At 39.8% G+C, this 17,683-nt stretch overlaps 1 protein-coding gene across 1 annotated transcript in view; it reads right to left on the bottom strand.

The window, feature by feature from the left end:
- Positions 1-17,683, bottom strand: part of RORB (RAR related orphan receptor B) — a 260,668-nt gene that overhangs the window by 44,291 nt on the left and 198,694 nt on the right. Inside the window, exons 3-4 of the mRNA XM_069084605.1 lie at positions 17,496-17,637; positions 5,529-5,930 (exon numbers count right to left, since the gene is read on the bottom strand). Of these exons, the coding sequence (XP_068940706.1) occupies positions 5,529-5,930; positions 17,496-17,637 (544 nt within the window). The remainder of the gene's footprint in view (positions 1-5,528; positions 5,931-17,495; positions 17,638-17,683) is intronic.

The raw sequence follows: 17,683 nt of genomic DNA, 5'->3' as shown, positions 1-17,683 counted from the left end.
GAAAATCTGACCCTTTTAAAGTACAAGTATCCAATGAAGTTATCTTTCAGCAATGATGAAGTTCATATTAATTAATAAAAGCAAATGTCACTGGTTTTCTTAAACTGTATAGGACTTGGAATTCTAAGGAAAGGGTATTTTCACCATGTTTAAGATGTATGCATTTTTGAAAGCTGAAAAGGCAGAGTGATAACATCTTCAAATCTCCTTTATAGACAAAAGTAGTGCATTTTGAAAACAAATCATTTGTTGGCCGAGATCTTCCCTGTTGCAGTCTCCTGTAACTATAAATACTAATTCTTCAGTGTAAGGAATTTTTTAAAAATGAGGTTTATTTATATTTTAGATGGTCAGAACTCTGTGCTAAACATGAAAAAAAAAAAGGAAAAACATAGTGGTGGCTCTGGAGTCAAAGGAATTGTGTCAAATCTTGTTTCTTAGGCTTATTACCTGTGTGGCTTTGGGCAAATTAGTTAACCTCCCTGAGCTTCAGTTTACTCACTTAGAAAATGAAAGGGTTGGACTAGACACCTCTTGAAGTCCTTTCCAGCTTTAGATCTATAATACTCTAAGGAAATTGATAAAAGCTCATGTTTATACAGTACTTTAAAATGAAGAGGGCATAAACATTATTAAAGGAGTAATGCTTATTAGCTGACATCTGCAAAAGAGAATTAAGGCTAGAATACCCAGATTCAGGCTGTGCATGTTGGAACAAGCTATCAAAGTTAATAAGACAACTTGACCTTTTTGTTCCACTGAATTATCTGGTGGCTTAATGAATTTATTGGGTTATTGTGCAGTCTTGTAGATAGAGTCTCAGTTATCTTTCATCCTGGATGAAATACCTTTATTCAGAGACATTCATTCTTGCTCAGTCATTTTTCAGTTGTTTCTGACTCTTTGTGACCCCATTTGAGACTTTCTTGGCAAAGATACTGAAGTGGTTTGCCATTTCCTTTTCCAGCTCATTTTATAGATAAGAAACTAAGGCAAACAGGGTTAAGGGACTTGCCCAGGGTCACACAGCTAGTAAAGTGTCTGAGGTTGGATTTTCATTCAGGTCTTTCTGATGCTAGGCCTGGCAATCTTGCCACTGTGGTACCATCCTATTGTACCAGTAAATCCTTGAGAGGGTCATGCTTCTTCCGCTTTGGTGTAAGAGGTAATCTCTTTTCTCTATTCTCATGCTGCCTCTACTCTTCTCCACTGTCTTCTAAGCCTTGAGCAGCCTCCCACTCCCCCGTACCTCACCTCTATCTGTTAGAGACATTCCCTTGATGTAAGGCCCAATTTAGAAGCTAACTCTTCCATGAGCCCTTCTATGACCTCTCTCTTTTCCTTCTTCATCCTAGAGTTGAAAACGATCTCTTCCTGCTCAGGTTTCTCATTGTACTTTGTCTGAACCTCTCCTTTGCACTTATCTCATTCTGCCTCGTACCATAGCTATTTCCTAACTGTCTTTCATCTCTTTAGATATACAGTCCTTCAGAGCCGAAGTTGGGGCATATCTACCTTTATCTCTCCATTGCCTAGCACAGAGCCTCATATGTAGCGGGTACTAATAAATATTTATTTATAAATGAGCTTGGGAATTGAGACAAGTTCACTTTCCATTTTCTGTCATTTTAAAAATTTACATCAACAATGGCAACCAACATTTCTCTAGTGTACTGCAATTTTATCAGCACTTTCCACTTAACCTTTTGAGTCAGGGTATGCCCATTTTATGGAAAAGGAAACTGAGGTTCAGAGTGATTCAGCAATTTGCCTAAAGTTGTATGGTAGAGGTGAGATTCAAAGCAAGGTGGTCTGATTCCAAGACCAAGTGCTTTTCTTACTAAACCATAGTATTTATGAGTTTTTTTTCCCTCCTGGCTATCTTATGCTCCCTAATCCAACCACAGTCCGTCTCTATACTTTTCCTATACATGCATCACACCCAATATTTTCACATTTTAAGTAAGCTTAGTTGACAGCTCCAAGATAAGTGGTATTTTGTGGACTTTCTTTGCCCTTCTTAATTTTATCCCCCCACCGAGTCAATACTACAAGTCACTAGGTTACAATTTCTGAAAGGATTATTTTTTTTTAAGATGTTTAATGTTGCCACATCACTACTTTCATTTGTTCCACAAATAAATCTCTCTGGAAGGTGTGCAGTATACTCTCATTCACTCCCTAGGCACATCTTTTAGATGGATTCTTGGTCTATAATCTATATTCTCAGCTGTATTCTTCAGTACTTACCTAACTTTTCTTATTACCTAAATAATTGACAATGGTATCACTTTGGAATTTCTGGTAAATCTATGTTTTGGCTTTTAAAAGAAAATTTAAGTTATTACTTATATTCAAAATGATAGATTTTTCTATGAGGGATTGACCTGAACCACTAGAAAAAAGCAACACTGTTTTTATGATTTCAAATGTACTAAATATAAAAACAATGACTTGCTTCGATCTTCCCTTGTTAGTGACTTTGGAACCCAGAAGAAACAAAGCAGACCTTCTGAAGGTTAAAAGTTTAATTAGAAAGAATCTTTGTTTATAGTCTGGTATGACATTATAAGGCAGGGAATATTATATAGTAGTATGGTACAGTGAAAGACCCTATATTGTAATATAGAATTAATATAGTCAGAACACAGTTTAATTCAGATTCACTTCTGTGACTTTTAAATCCGCCTCCCCCCCTCCTTTTTTTTGACAGTCAGCTAGTTAGACCCAAGTGTGTGCAGACACACTACTAGCCAGACACATCAGATAGGCAGACTGATAACTCTGGAATGTAAGCCACTGTGGCACCTTGGAGAGCGCCACAGGGCACTCAAGACAGTAAACCTGGGGGGAAGAGTGTGAAATAAGGAGATCAGAATGTTCACACTAAGGATCTTTTTACTCTAATGCTAGAATATATGGCAAACTAGGAAGACCATTGATGCATTTCCTTTCATTTGACAAGGATTAGTAAGGACTGAACCTCTCAGAGGATAGCTTCATCAGACAGGAGTTGACGTGCCCACTAGATGGCGTTACAGTTCTACAGAAGTAAACATTTACAAAGAGGGGCGGTGGGGTGTTTTGGTAGAGTCACATAGAGCTTGTGAGAGGTCAAGGGTGGGTCAGTTTAATAGCACCCCAGCTCCTCAGATAAGAGAAACTTTGAATTTTAGTCCATATGAGAAGAGCTTTAAAGGTTCCATATGCCTTTAAATAAATCCGTTAAAAGCTGGTTTCATTTTGACTGCTAGTCTGTGATAGAAATCCAGGGTGCTACTAGAACTGAGAAACAGTGAATGCTTGGTTCCTGATATCTTGGGAGAATTTCTCCTTGAGAGAATGGGGCCAGAGGAGAGGCTATCCACACAAACTTCTTTAAGTAGCATCTTAACACATTTTCCAAATGTATTTCTCAAATAACTGGATCAAGTCTTTAGCTATCATGTAAGAATGAAAACTAATACTTTTTCTTCTCCTATTAGGGGAAGAACTTTTCCATATCAGAGAAAGAACTATTGTCATTGTTTACCTGGAAGAGTTCCCCCAAATCCAATATTATTTATTAAATTTATTTATTTAAATTAAATACCTACTAAATTAGCAATGCACCAGGTGCCGAGATGAAATGCCAAGATAAAATGCAAAAAGTATCTTCCCTCAAGGAGCTTAAATTCTACTGAGTGTGCTGTTCCATTCACCTCATGAAGGGACCAAGGTTTTAAAGAGGTTTATCTTCTACATAGTTTCATAATTGTGAATATTAATGTGGGTTTGTACCCTATAATCCTTTTACACACTGAAGCATACTGAGCTTCTGTAAGAGGGAATTAAATATTTAAATTTCATATTTATATACCTCTTCTTCCATAGCCAGATGGTGGGAGGGGGGAGGGAGGAAGAGGGAGGATATATATGACACACCAGTCAGTAACAGGTCATGGCAACAAGGACCAAGTGTCTGTGTGTGTGTGAGAAAGAGAGAGTACATACACTGAAAGATCTGGGAGAAGAACCAAGTGTTCAAAGCCTATAGAACTGAAACTCTGTTCAGACTTCCCCTGGAGTCTTATTTATAGGACTAGCCCTAGGCAGAAGCAGAGTAGGTGGTAGCCTACATGTTGTGATTTGAGGGCCCTAAAAGGTTTCAGTGACCAAAAATATCTCTCCCTCAAGCTGTCCATGGTGCCTGAAATTCCCATATGAACCACACCTTTGGAGTAAAGTGCAGAAGAGACCACTGTTAAAATCAAATACTTATCTAGATGGGGTCATATATTAAACCACAGTCTTTCCCTGAAGTTTTAGTTTCAGTTACTTTATGAGGTTAGCTATTCTATTACCTGGCAGGGTCCCTATGAAATGGAACACAGAATAGCTATTTTGATGCAGAGAGGATGGGGGTCATGGAAACAGGGATCAAGAAATTCAGAGAATGTGGACTGGGGACACCACACAGTAGGGAAGGTCTTGTTGGCTACAGGGAATGGGTGCTAAAACTAGAGGAAGAGAAGAAAAGAAAAAATGATCTTTCATTTACCTCATAATCTGACCTATTACAGGACTCACTTAAATAAGTCCTTTCTGAGAGGTTCTATATTCTGCCACTATGACCTATACTAAAAGTGACCTAAATTATAATAGCTCACATTTATATCAACACTTGCTATGTGCCAGGAACTGTGAAAACTGAGGCAAACAGAGATTAAGCGATTTGCCCAGGGTCATACAGTTAGGAAGTGTTTGAGGCTGGATTTGAACTTCAGTCTAGCAGACTCCAGGCCTGCTGCTCTCTATCTGATGAGCTAGCTAGCTGCCCAAATAATTGTCAGTAACTCAGAATTGAACCATGTCAACTATCAGACTATGTTTAAAATAAAAAACAAATAAGCCCAAACTCTTTCTACTCAAAGTCCGGCACAGAATGTTGAATGACTAGAATCTTCGATGTGTAAGGGACCAAAGAGATCACTGAACAGATAATACCAAGGCCCACAGAGCTTAAGCTGCTTGCTCAAGGTTGCAGGACTGAGAATAGACCCCAAGTCTTCATTACTGTCCACATGCTACTAGCGATCTCTAGCACTACTTAGAACTTCCAGTAAGCAGAGTGTAGGCGTCTTCAAGTCAAGCACAGTTTTATTTTTGTCTTTGTATGCCCAGAATGTAATGCAGTGTCTGGCATGTGCATCAGGTGCTTAATAAACATTTGTTGGGTTCACTTGTATTATGCATACATTATTTATCCTCCAAAGGTTCGTAGCATTGTAAAGCAAATGCAGCCCTCCTCATTAATAGCATTTCCTCATTTCTTTTCTTTCCTTGATAAAATAATCTTTTTTTTTTGGGGGGGGAGCAGGATCAGGGGAGATCAGAGATTTACTGAAATAAGAGTAGAATCCCTGCTTGATTCAACTTAAATGATCCAAATCAGACAGACTTAGGGAAGTGTTCACATTGGAAATGGCCGAGACTGTTGGTAGGTTGAACTTCTAAGAAGTGTTTGAAAAGGTGAACAGTTCACTTACCTATTTCAGTCATGGTTATCCCTGGTGCTAATTGCCCATTGTTGAAAGAGCTATAGGTAAACAAGTTGGGTACAGAAGTGAGGTCATAGATAGGTTCTTGCTTTATCTGTTTGATTCCAGTCATATCCAGTCCTGACTGATCTGGGGATGGCTGGCCCGAATCCACGTTATAGTAACCCTCGGACTTTGGCAGGTCAATGACGTGCCCATTGGAATAGGTGCCACCTGTCTCGTTGTTCAAGTTGTTCAGGCCATTGCTGATGCTGCTGCTGTAGACCCTGGCAAGGGCCTCTGCCTCCCCATTCTGTTGCTGCCGCTGTTCCTGAAGCCGTTGCTGATGTTTTTGCACTTCGGCGTACAGGCTGTCCCTCTGCTTCTTGGACATCCTCCCAAATTTGACAGCTGAGTTGGGAAAAGCAGAAAACAAGATACAATGTTTTCTGTTCTCATCTCTTCAGACATGACATTCCATCTCCCCTCTGTGAGCCTTTGCTACAATAGATTTCCTCCCTCCCTCCACCTTGTAACTTCCTTCAAGGCTCAGCTCACATGTCACTTCCTGCCTTAGGCCTATCCTGATGTCCCGTGTTACTAGTGCCACCCTCCCAAATTGGTCTGTTCTCCTTCTCCCTGTCACTCTCTGTCTGTCTGTCTCGTTTACTTAATAAGTTGTTTCCTTGCTGTAGAATGTAACCCCTTGAGGGTTAGGCCTATTTAATTTTTGTCTTTGCACCCCTACTCTTTAGCATAGTGCCTGACTTGTAGCAGGCACATAATAAATGCTTGTTGAGTTGAATTAATCCCGGGGTCCTAAGTGACGACAAGCAGCTGTTACTTTAGCACTTAAGGTTCCTTACTGCAAACAAATGCACCAACCACTCAGCTGCATTGGCTAAGTATTGAGGAGTGTCTTCACTAGCAAATGATTTTGGGCCACCATTCTGGATTGACAGAGAGCCTAGTGCTGTCCTGTATAGAAGGAATGGTATTTTGAAAGATAAGAAAGGAGGAGAGAAAAATCATAGATGTATAAATTTCTGGTCTCTGTTAGTTTATGAAATATTTTTTTTCTTTTGACTTAAGAGAAAAAAATACATGAAAGTCAAATTCCTAAAAAGACACAAACTAGCAAGAATGATTTATGTGCTATACCCAAATCTGGACTATATACCATAGGATTACTAAATTCTGTAGGATAGTTTGTGCTTGTGTAAACCCTAGGTCCTTATCATTGGCACATTCCAAGTCTCTCCATCTCTGTATGTTTCTTTACCCTTTTCATCCCCCCCTGCAATAACAAACCATTACATAAAGGAGACTTTACATTTATACACCTATGTAGCATGAAATATATATCTCTATATATGTATATATCTATATCTACCTATCTGTCTACCTGTCTACCTATCTGTCTGTCTGTCTGTCTATCTATCTATCTACCTCTCTATCTATCATCTATCTATCTATCTATCTATCTATCTATCTATCTATCTATCTATCTATCTATCTATCTATCTATCTTGTCTTTAGGTTTCTCTAGCAGTCAGGGGAAAAATAAGTTTAGTGAATTGAATTAGCATGAAATTTCACTCTGGGCTGGAAGGGACCACAGAAATCATAGACTGGGGTAGTGGTTAGAATTAGGTCTACCTTGGTTTAAATCCTGCCTCAGACACACAGCTTATTGTATGGTCTGGGGCAAGTCACCTAACCTATCTGGGCCTCAATTTCATCATCTGTAAAATGATGGAGGAGAAGTGGATTAGATGATTTCAGAGATCTTTTGCAGATCTAAGTTCTTTATCCTGTGATACAAACCATACCTGAATTGGGGACACAGTCAATAGCCACCAAAAACTTGCATTAGGAAATCTCTTTTCTTTCTTTCTTTCTTTCTTTTTTCTTTTCCCCTATCCTCTTTAAGCAGTATTCCTAGGTATTCCAAGGAGAAAGGAGGAAGAAGGCCCATGGGCTAACCAAAGAAGAGTCATTTCCCTTTGAAGGCCTTGTTCATGTACCTTTGGGGTTAAGCCTTTCAAGCCATTATTGGTAGTGAGATGTTTTTCTACTTGTGTCGTCTGCTCTCTCAGACTGCATGAGTTCCTTGAGATCAGGGACCATGTAATGTACATCTTACTACAAGACTTCAAATGCCTACCAATATCTTGGACATTATTTAATGTTTAGTTTAAAATAAGAATAGGGATGGAGAAGATGATGTTAATTATAATGCAGAGGATCTCTACTGAGCAGGGTTGGTTTTTGTTTTTTTTACAATATCTTCTCTCTCCCCCCACTTTTGTTTCCTGGAATGCTGAGATGTGGGAGTGGAGTATAGAGTAGCACAGTCTGCTTAAGTCTTCAGAACAAAAACATCCAGGTTCCCTTATTGTTACAAGAAGAGGAAGCATTCAAGCACCTTACTCTTAAGCTTCCAACAACCTTTGTTGCCCCAAAGAGGAATGGGCTGCTGCCTAAATAGGTAATGAGCTCCCAATCATTGGAAGTCTCCTAGGTGGAAGCTAGATGATTTCTTGTGAGAGATATTATAGAGGGGATTTTTTGCTCAGGCAAGGGTTGCACTTAATGGTTTCTGAAAAGTAAGAGGACCTGGGTTGGAATTCTGCACATACCACTTATTATCAGTGTGACCTTGTACAATCCCATGAACCTTTCTAGGCCTCCATTTTCTTTTCCAGAAAATGAGGGAATTGGTGTGGATGGTATTTTGAAGTTTCTTTCACCTTTAAATTGATCGTCCTATGGTGCATTCTAAATTAGAATAAAAGAATGTCAGTGTAGGTGAAATTAGGAAGGTAGTATTTTTTTTTAACCAATGATGGATTGTATCAGAGGAAGTGGTTTAAAAAGACATTAATAAAAAGCAGGCCTGGAAAAGGGGGTGAGTTTGTCATGAAGTGAGAATCAGAGATAACAAATGGACCTCTGGAGTTTAGCACTGATATTGAGGAAGTATTAAAAGAGCTAGAGGAGAATCCTTAGTTTCTTGGGTAAGTTTTCTTTTGGTGAAGTGGAAAAAGTCTGGGGATTTTGAGACAGACGACCTAGGTTTGAATTCTTAGACACTTAGCAGCTGTGTGACCTTAGGCAACTTAACCTCTCTGGGCCTCAGTTTCATCACCTACAAAATGGAGGGGGGGTGGTTCTACTCAATAACATCCAAGTTCCTTCCAGTTCTGCATTTATGATCCTATGAATGTCTATTTACAGAGCATCCTAACATCTACAAAGTGTTTTCATTGGAATAATCATGTAACACTATCAGGGTAAATTTTATGGTCCCTTCTTACATAAGAGGAATGGGATGATTTGTCTAAATTCATGGCAGAGTCAGGATTTGAGTCATGATTCCTATTCCAAATCCTGTGATCTTTCCTGCCTTTACATGATTGATGGAAGGGCATTAACAATGATGCATATCACTAGAAAATGTGAAATCGCTGTGGAGAGAATGCCCTTATTTGTCACATTAATTTTGGTAATCTGTTCAAGCACTGATATAGAACCTGGGTGCAGAAGCGTTTTTGTTTGATCTTTGCCCTCATATTCATATTCAAGAAAACCAGTTATAGAATATTAGAATGAGGATTCTTACGTTGGTTGGTTGGTTGGTGTCCTTTGTTCTTGAAGAAGACCAAAATGACATGTTAGAGTCAAGGTACGGTGGGTCTGACTATGGCTGATCAGAGCAATACAACCTTGAAAGACTCTACCATAGGTCAGGCACAAATTGTCCACATGAACATTTGGAGTGGAGACGTCTCTAAATTTGCACATCTCACATTCCTTTTGAGCTACTGAAATTGGGCTTTGCTTATATAGTTCAGCACCTTCTTTGATGCAGGCATGCCATGGTGATCCTTTGCAGTGTCTTTCATGTCATGCAATGAGTTCCAAAATATGTCTATAGGTAATCTAATCTAACCCCTTTACTTGATGGAGGAGGAAACTGAAGCCCAGCAGTTTACTTCAGAGACAGGTTTAAAGTTGCATGGATGGAGGGTGTTTGAGTATCCCCAAGTGCTTAGCTCAGAGCCTGGCTCACAGCAAGTAATTCAAAAATATCCATTGATTGGCTGGGGCTTAGGTCTCCTGATTTCTGGTCTAAGCCTCTTTCTACCCTACTATGCTATATGTTTATTTAAAAAAAAAGTTCTAAAAAGACTGCTTGTATCCACAAATACTTCTAGAAAGGCATTATCTATTCTAAGAGGCTTTTTAGTAAGTCTAGGAATATACCAATTGAAATAGAAGTATTGCCAAAAGCTCAGTTTGAAGTCATCTCCTGCATATTTGGGATTAGAAGTCTGTATCCTGAAAAGCAGCATGGCATAGGGGGCCAGAGAATTGGCTTTGGAGCCAGGGAAGAATTGCGCTCATGTCTTGACTCTTACACGTGATGTCTATGTGATCCTTAGCAAGTCAGTTGATTTCTCAATATCCTGGGAAACTCTTAAGGTCATTAATTACAGAGAAGGAAAGGGAGAGAGTTTCCTCGTGTGGGACTTCCCTGTACCAGTGAAATCACACGTCAAGTCTGTCTCCATCTTTATCTGCTTCAGATAGAGTACAAGTGCTAAGAATTTTATGTCTCTGTCTATTTCTGTTTTTGTCCCTCTCCCTCATTCTTTTCCTTCCTTCCTTCCTTCCTTCCTTCCTTCCTTCCTTCCTTCCTTCCTTCCTTCCTTATAACTCTTTCTCTTCCCTCATCCCTTTCTCTTCCCCCCTCTCCCTCCATATTCCCCCCTCTCATTTTATTCTTATAACAACCTTGAAAGTTAAATACTATTAAGTTTTATTAATCCTCATTTTACAGATGAAGAAACTAAGACTGAGAGAGGTGGGTCAACTACTTGCCTTCTCGGTCATATAGCCAGTAAATGTCTGAGATAGGATTTGAATCTAGATCATCTCAACTTGAAGCCTAATGCTCTGCACTACTCCATTAAATTGGATGTTTATTGTTGTTGAAAAAACCGATCAATCTACTTTTTCTATGACTAGTCCCTCCCTCAGTATTACTTGTAAATCAATCAATTAAACCCATAAACCTCTGTACCAAAGCTTAATCCCTAGGAGAAGTTCCCTGTTTGTGATGGAATAGAGAGTAGGGACCATTTGTTTTTTTGTCTTTGTATCTGTATCAATAAACTGTTGTTTTTGTCCATCCTTTTTTAAGAGGACCAGTGACATTACAGGATGCTGTCTTGACTTGCTTGTGAATTAGATTAAAGTGAAGCACAGTGCTTGGCACATAGTAGGTGCCTGCTCAAAAAATTCTGTTAACCTTTAGAACATGTACATCTTCTTACTGCCTTCTGCTTAATCAGAACAGCACACATTTAAAATGGGGACCATCTTAAATTCTAATTTACACTGTCTATTAATCACATCTAGACATGTACAGGGGGAATACCGGAAGCCTTCCAAAAACTTAGCATAGCACTATATACAAGGTGAATGCTTAAGATATACTCAGCTTTTTTGAAAAAGCACTAAATTTGACATTAGTAGACCTAGGTTTAAGTTCTAGCTTTGTCATTTGCTGACTCTCGTGACCTTTAAACATTTCTTAAGCTCTCTGAGCCTCAGTCTCTACATCTGTATAAAGGAGATAATAATATTTGATTGTTTGCCTCAAACAGCTATTGTGAGGACCAACGGGGATGATGAGTAATGAATGCTTTATAAGCTACATAACCCTTTATGTCAGGTATTGTTGTTAATATGAAAACTGGACTTTTTTATGGTAGTCTTTACTTTGCTCTTTTATGGTGATCTTTCCTTATAACCTTTTCTACCTGCACAACAGTGGTGTGTAGGTAAGAATCCTGGCTATGTCATCAGAGGAACTGGGTTCAGACACATTCTATCTTTTATCACATATGTGGCCTTGGGCAAACAACTTCACCTTTCTGGGTCTTAGTTTTCTCATCTGCAAAATGAAGAAGTTTCAGCTAGATGATTTTGAATGTCCCCCACAATTCTAAACCTATGATCCTAAATAAATTATTACATTTTGTTGTAGGATCCAAAGTCAAACTGGAGTTTCTGGATTTGCCCGAGGATAATATTATTGATGCGGCAGCCAGGTGGCACAGTAGACAGAGTTCCAGGACTGCAGTGAGAAAGATTCATCTTCCTGCATCCAAATCTGGTCTCAGACACTTACTAGCTGTGTGACCTTGGGCAAGTCACTTAACCCAGTTTGCCTCAGTTCCTTATCTGTAAATGAGCTAGAGAAGGAAATGGCAGGCCACTTAAGAATCTGCCAAGAAAACCCTAAATGAGGTCATGAAAAGTCAGACATTACTGAAAATGACTGAACAACAACATATATTACTGGTATTCGTAATCTGAATGAATGCTTATTAGTAGTGCATTATATGGTTAAATGAGTTTAATCTGACTAAATTTAAATTGTTAAAGATTGCCTTATGTCACTTTCCACTTACTGTTTACAGCAATTTTTCTTTTTCATTTGATATATGTTGTCAGAATGGATTAATATTTCCTGTAGCTGACTTAGAAAGAAAACTTTGATAAACTTTAATACAAAGGAAACTCAGAATGATTCCAGAGTCAAATTTATCAGTCAATTAATTAATCATTCAATTTATGGCAAATGTAGAGCTAGCATTGTAAATAGATTGTTTTGAAATGAATCATAATGACTACCATGCACAAACACGTCAACTGGCTTGAGGTGTGCAATTAGGTATTTAATTATATAGACTTTGTCGCTGACCAAGGATGGCATTTCTGGGCTGGTGTAATGAACCAGAATGTTCTGAAAATTCTTGATGAAATATTAACTACATCCTCAATCTTCTGTGGGGGGATCTGACTTTCTGAAGGATTTGAGAAAGTAACAGCTATAGGCAACAGAGATGGAGGAAAAGCATATTGATTGGCCCTCTAAATCAGAATAATGACCTATGGTTACATATGTTTCTTTTAGTCACAGACCAGGTCACTGTAAGATGTTTTGCACATAACACTTTTGTGCAAATACATCTAAATTTTGGATAAGGATAAGGTAATATTTTATTTTATTTACATTTCAAGCTGTAGAAGTTCATTAGGGAATGATAATGATTAAACTTAAAGAAATCTACAAGGAGAGAGTCCTTCAACAAAGAGACTGAACTTTATAGGGATGAAAAGAGCTCAGGTAAGATTAAATACAATAGTGTTGTTGGAGAATTTGATGTTCATTTACTATACACACAATCTTGATTTCCAGCTTAGGTCAAGCTAGATTTTTTTTTTTTTTGCTTTCTTTTTTTGGAGGAGCAATTGGGGTTAAGTGACTTGCCCAAGGTCACTTGTGTTAAGTGTCTGAGGCCGAATTTGAACTCAAGTCCTCCTGACTACAGGGCCGGTGCTCTATTCACTGTGCCACCTAGCCACCTCCAGGCTAGATTGTTATCAATTTGCTAGATGACCAGCAGTCCCCACTTCATGGTAGCTGCTGTTTATAGGATCTTAGATTTAGCAATGGAAGACAATTTAGAAGACCTCTAGTCCAAACCTTGTATTTTATAGAGGAGTATACCACTCCTAAAGATATAATATGACTTGTTCAACATGATAGAACCAGATTTTGATCCCAGCATATATTGTTGTGCCTGTTTTTCCCAGACTGCCAGGTCAGCTCCGCTCTCCCCCACTGGGTCTCCACCCTTTCCCCCAGTCAGCTCACTTGCATAGAAGTGGGTGGGCTTCTGGGTCAGGTGAGGGAATTTCAAGGTGTGTACTGACCAATCACTGCTTACGTAAGGCCCCCTTTATAAGCTGAGGTTCTGCCCCAGATTGGAGCTGTTGCTGGCTGCTACTGCTATTGCTGTACCTGGGACATGGGGTGGTGCGGGCTCAGTCTGCCATGTGGCCTGATCAGCCAACATGGCCTTTTAATAAAGGGTCCATTCTAAAATTATTACTTGGGTCTTGCTCGCATTAATCAAGGGACAGTACTACAATATGACTCCAAATCTAGCACTGTTTCCCATGCATCATGTGAACTTTATAAAAGTCACTTAACCTGCCTGTTCCCTAGGAGACTGAAGTGGATGGTCTCTGAATTTTCCTTCTAGCACTAGGTCTATGATTCTGTTAGCTTATAAATAATTTCTTGCCATTGTTTAGTCATTTTCAACTGTTTCTGAATCTTTGTGGCCTCATTTGAGGTTTCTTGGCAAAGATACTGGAACAGTTTGCCATTTCCTGGTCCAGCTCATCTTACGTATGAGGAAACTGAAGCAAACAGGGTTAAGTGACTTGCCCAGGGTCACACAGTTAGTAAGTATCTAAAACCAGATTTGGGACTCAGGAAGACTCATCTTCCTGATTCCAAGCTCATTACTCTATTTATTTTACTGCCTAGCTGCCATAACTAATTTTAGGAATGGTGATAATTACTCTGGGGGAATTATAGAAGTCTCATCAGCAATTACAAAGGACATCATATAGGGGGGAAAACCTGAGGCCTTGAGGCTACATGTGGTTTTCTAGATCCTTAAGTGCAGTCTTTTGTCTAAGGATCTAGAAGGCCACACATGGCCTTAAGGCTTCAGGTTTCCCACCCCTGCCTAGAAATTTAAAATGCTTGAATGGGCAACCATAGTCAAGGGAAACTTCCTATGGCCAGGTGGGGCAGCCAAACACCTTGAACAATTGTCAGAATGAATCAAACTTCCCACAGATCTGGTAAATTAATTTCCCCCAGTATAGGTGTGAGCATGTTATTCCCCAACAGCATGGGTTTCCCAGTGCTTCTCAGATGAATCTCAAACTCTTCTGTTTGGCATTTAAATACATTTGCAATCTGATTCCAGTCAATCCTTCTATACCTATGCTAATTTTATACAGCTCTCCAACACTGGCCATCCTAGCCAAAATGGAGTAATTGCACTTTCATCACCATCTCTTATCTCTGTTCCTGCATACAAGAAGGACCCCCCTCCCCCCCAACCTGGAATTCTCTCCTTCCTGGCATCTGCCTCTTGGAATCCTTGCTCCACTCAAGGCTTGGTTCATGTCACCTTCTAAACAAGGCCTTTCTTGATCCCCTCTTTCACTCCCCCCCCAGTTGTCTCACTGCCTCCTCAGCTCCCCCCAAATCACTTTGCAATTTGTATTGTGTAGATTGTTCATTGACCTTCCTTACCACATGTTTCTCCCCAGCAGAGTCTCAATTCATTTCTGTTTTTGAATTCCCAGAGCTGAACACAGTGCCTGGCATATACTAAATTCTTATTGAATCAATTAGATTGAGCAGTCTTAGTCTGGTCACTATTAAGGCCTTTAAAGTACTTTGGGAATGCTTACTCAACCAGTCCAAGACACACTATTTTGGGCCACCTAAAAGCTTGAAAAAAATCAAACCTCCTCCATATGATACAAAGAAGAGACTTTTCACTTCAAAGAAAGAATTACATCTGTTCTCCCTTTGCCCTCTCTTCCTCATCACTTGTTTGGCATGTACTCATGTGCAGGGGGTATTTGGGAAGTCATTCAGGATGGTTGCCTGACCCATGGTCTGGCCACTTATCATCATCCTTAGGTTTTTAGGGTCCTTAGACATCAGTGTTTCTATTTCTCAGAGGCTTATTTAATGTAGGTTAGTCCTTCCTCCTTTGAGAATGCTGTTCCACTATTATATAGTCCCCAGAACCCTCTTACACCAGGGTAGTTGAGGAGCCTTCTCTCCTTTGTGGGTCGAATTAGATCCCTATTGACTCCTGGCCTGAATCCTGTTGGACAGTAACACTTTCTTCCCCATGATGTCATTCAGCATCACAAATCCTGATAGTGAGAAGAGAATGTTTTCTTTCTTTCTTTCCATACTAGAAACAAATATTGGAGTCAAGAAAACCTGAGATCTAATCTGACCACAGACACTTACTAGCTGTGTGACCCCCGCAAGTCCCTTAATCTGTCTACCTCAATGTCCTCAACTATAAAATGAGGCTAATAATAGCATCTACTTTGACAAGCTGTTGTGAAGATAGTATTTGTAAAGTACTTAGCACAGGTCCTGGCACATAGTAGGCATTTAATAAATGTTTCTTTCCTTCCTGCCTCCCTTTCTTTTTTGGCCTCATTTTCTTCATCTGTAAAATGAGGATAATTGCCCTGACCTCCCAGAGTTATTGTGAAGATAAAACGAGCTGCTTGTAAAGTGCTTTGTAAATCTTAAGGCACTATGGAAACATCATCATCATCATCACCATTTTTCAGGGCTCACTCCTCATTTATAAATGAGGCTTTCAATCTGCTGTCAATTAATGTGCTGCCCTCACATGGTGGAAATGAGTTACATAACTCACAATTCAAATTCATGTGTAATCCCTCTAAACCAAGTCCAGTGAATACTATTTTTAGTCATTGGCAAAATTCTCTTTTTCCTCTTTTTCTGGATCTTCTTAAAAGCATGGGGCAGATCATGTCACATGGAAGTCTCTGGTGAGATGATTTACTTTCTAGAAACGCAATCCCTGGGAGCAACTCTCTATGAAGATAGCACGGGTGGGACAAAACATGGCTGGTTAGAAGATGCCTACATTCTTTGCTCCTTTACATATTTGTAAATCAAAAGGCATTTCCTTGATTCCCTTAGCTGAAGCAAGGCAGATTCCCTGGGGAAGAGTGTGGGGTGGATGTCACTGGGACAAAGGGAGCTGCCGATTCAAATGATACTCCAGGAAGGAGTTTCCTGTTTAGGGAAGGCAGGCTGAGGACCAAGTATTTTATATGTTAGCTGTCAAGTTATGTGTCAAGCTGAATTTATCCAGGTACTTAAACCCATACCACACACTAGCTCCAGTGGACCTCAACATGTGCTAAGAGTAAATGAATGACAATTATCATGACTTTGGAATATGAATACAGAATCACCTTTTTTTTAAACAACAGTTTATTGCTCAGAACTGCAGCAGAGTGTGACCAGAACCTCAGATTGTTAAAAAGATCAATCTGATCATAGGGGTCATAGAGTCATAGGGTCATAGGTCATAGGGCAAGACCTAGAGGGGACCTAAGAATTTATTTAGGTCAATTCCTTATCTACCTGTAAGGAAACTGAGGCCCAGAAAGGTTAAGTGGCCTGCTCAAATCATATGGGAAATAGCATCGGGGAGAAATTTCATTTCCGTGTTTGTTGGGATCCCAAGATTCCCTGCAATATTCTGGAAAAGCCCAAATGGCTTCTCCTCCTTCCCTTTCCCCCTTCCCTTGCTCAAAATATCACTTCCTTCTTACCTTTATTCAGGAATTAGTGGGGGGAGAAAATGTGGCTTTGTCCATGAAGTTTGTAGTTGAGGAACTTAGATGGTAGCTGTGGGGAAAGGGTCCCTATTGTGTTAGATCCTGGGGCAAATTGTCCTAAACAGCTCTCCTAAAACACACTGATACTAGCCAACTGGGTCTTTGCTAACGGTTGATTGTGAGCTGGAAGATGGGTTTTAGGATAAGAGCAAATCATTTGCTAGCTAGACCTGATCGTATATGAGAGCTCCTGAACCCTGCTTTCTTACAAGCAGAAATCTATCAGGCCTATTAGTTGAACTCACACCTAACTAGCAGGTGGGCCGCAGGTTAGGCGTGTCACTTATCCGATCCCTTCAGCTCCCTGTGTTTGCAAAACCTTAAAAAAAAAAAAAAAGCATTTTGCTTCCTCTATCTTCAGTGTGAACAGCGCACCTGTCCAGCTTGTTACTTTCTCACCAAACACCCTAGGATATATGTGTTGTTCCCCTTCACCCCTCCTCCCCCCAACTTCTCTATTTCCAGTTAATATGCTATCAGAATGGTCTTTTTTTCCTCCTCTCTCTTCTTCCATATTCCCACCCTCTGGAAACTGTAACAAGGGGTTTAAATTGGCTCCAGCAAAGCAGCAGCCATTTGAAAGAGCTTAAATAGGAGAGCAAGATGTTAACTCTTTACCATCTCGAGACATTCCTAGGGCAAGACACTTCTGCAGCCGGCAATGTTGGCACCGGTTTCTGTTCGTTCTGTCAATTAAACAGTTTCTCTGCCTTGGGCAGGAGTAAGAAGCATTGTTCTGCTGGCTCCTTCGAAAGAATCCCTGGAGGGAGGGAGGAAGGGGAAAAAAGAGGGGAAGAGAGAGAGAG

Source organism: Petaurus breviceps, unplaced genomic scaffold (genome assembly GCF_028583685.1).
Source record: "Petaurus breviceps papuanus isolate PSGF00001 unplaced genomic scaffold, PetGlider_PUasm1.0 175, whole genome shotgun sequence".
Taxonomy (NCBI): domain Eukaryota; kingdom Metazoa; phylum Chordata; class Mammalia; order Diprotodontia; family Petauridae; genus Petaurus; species Petaurus breviceps.
This window is presented reverse-complemented; position numbering and strand designations above follow the sequence as displayed.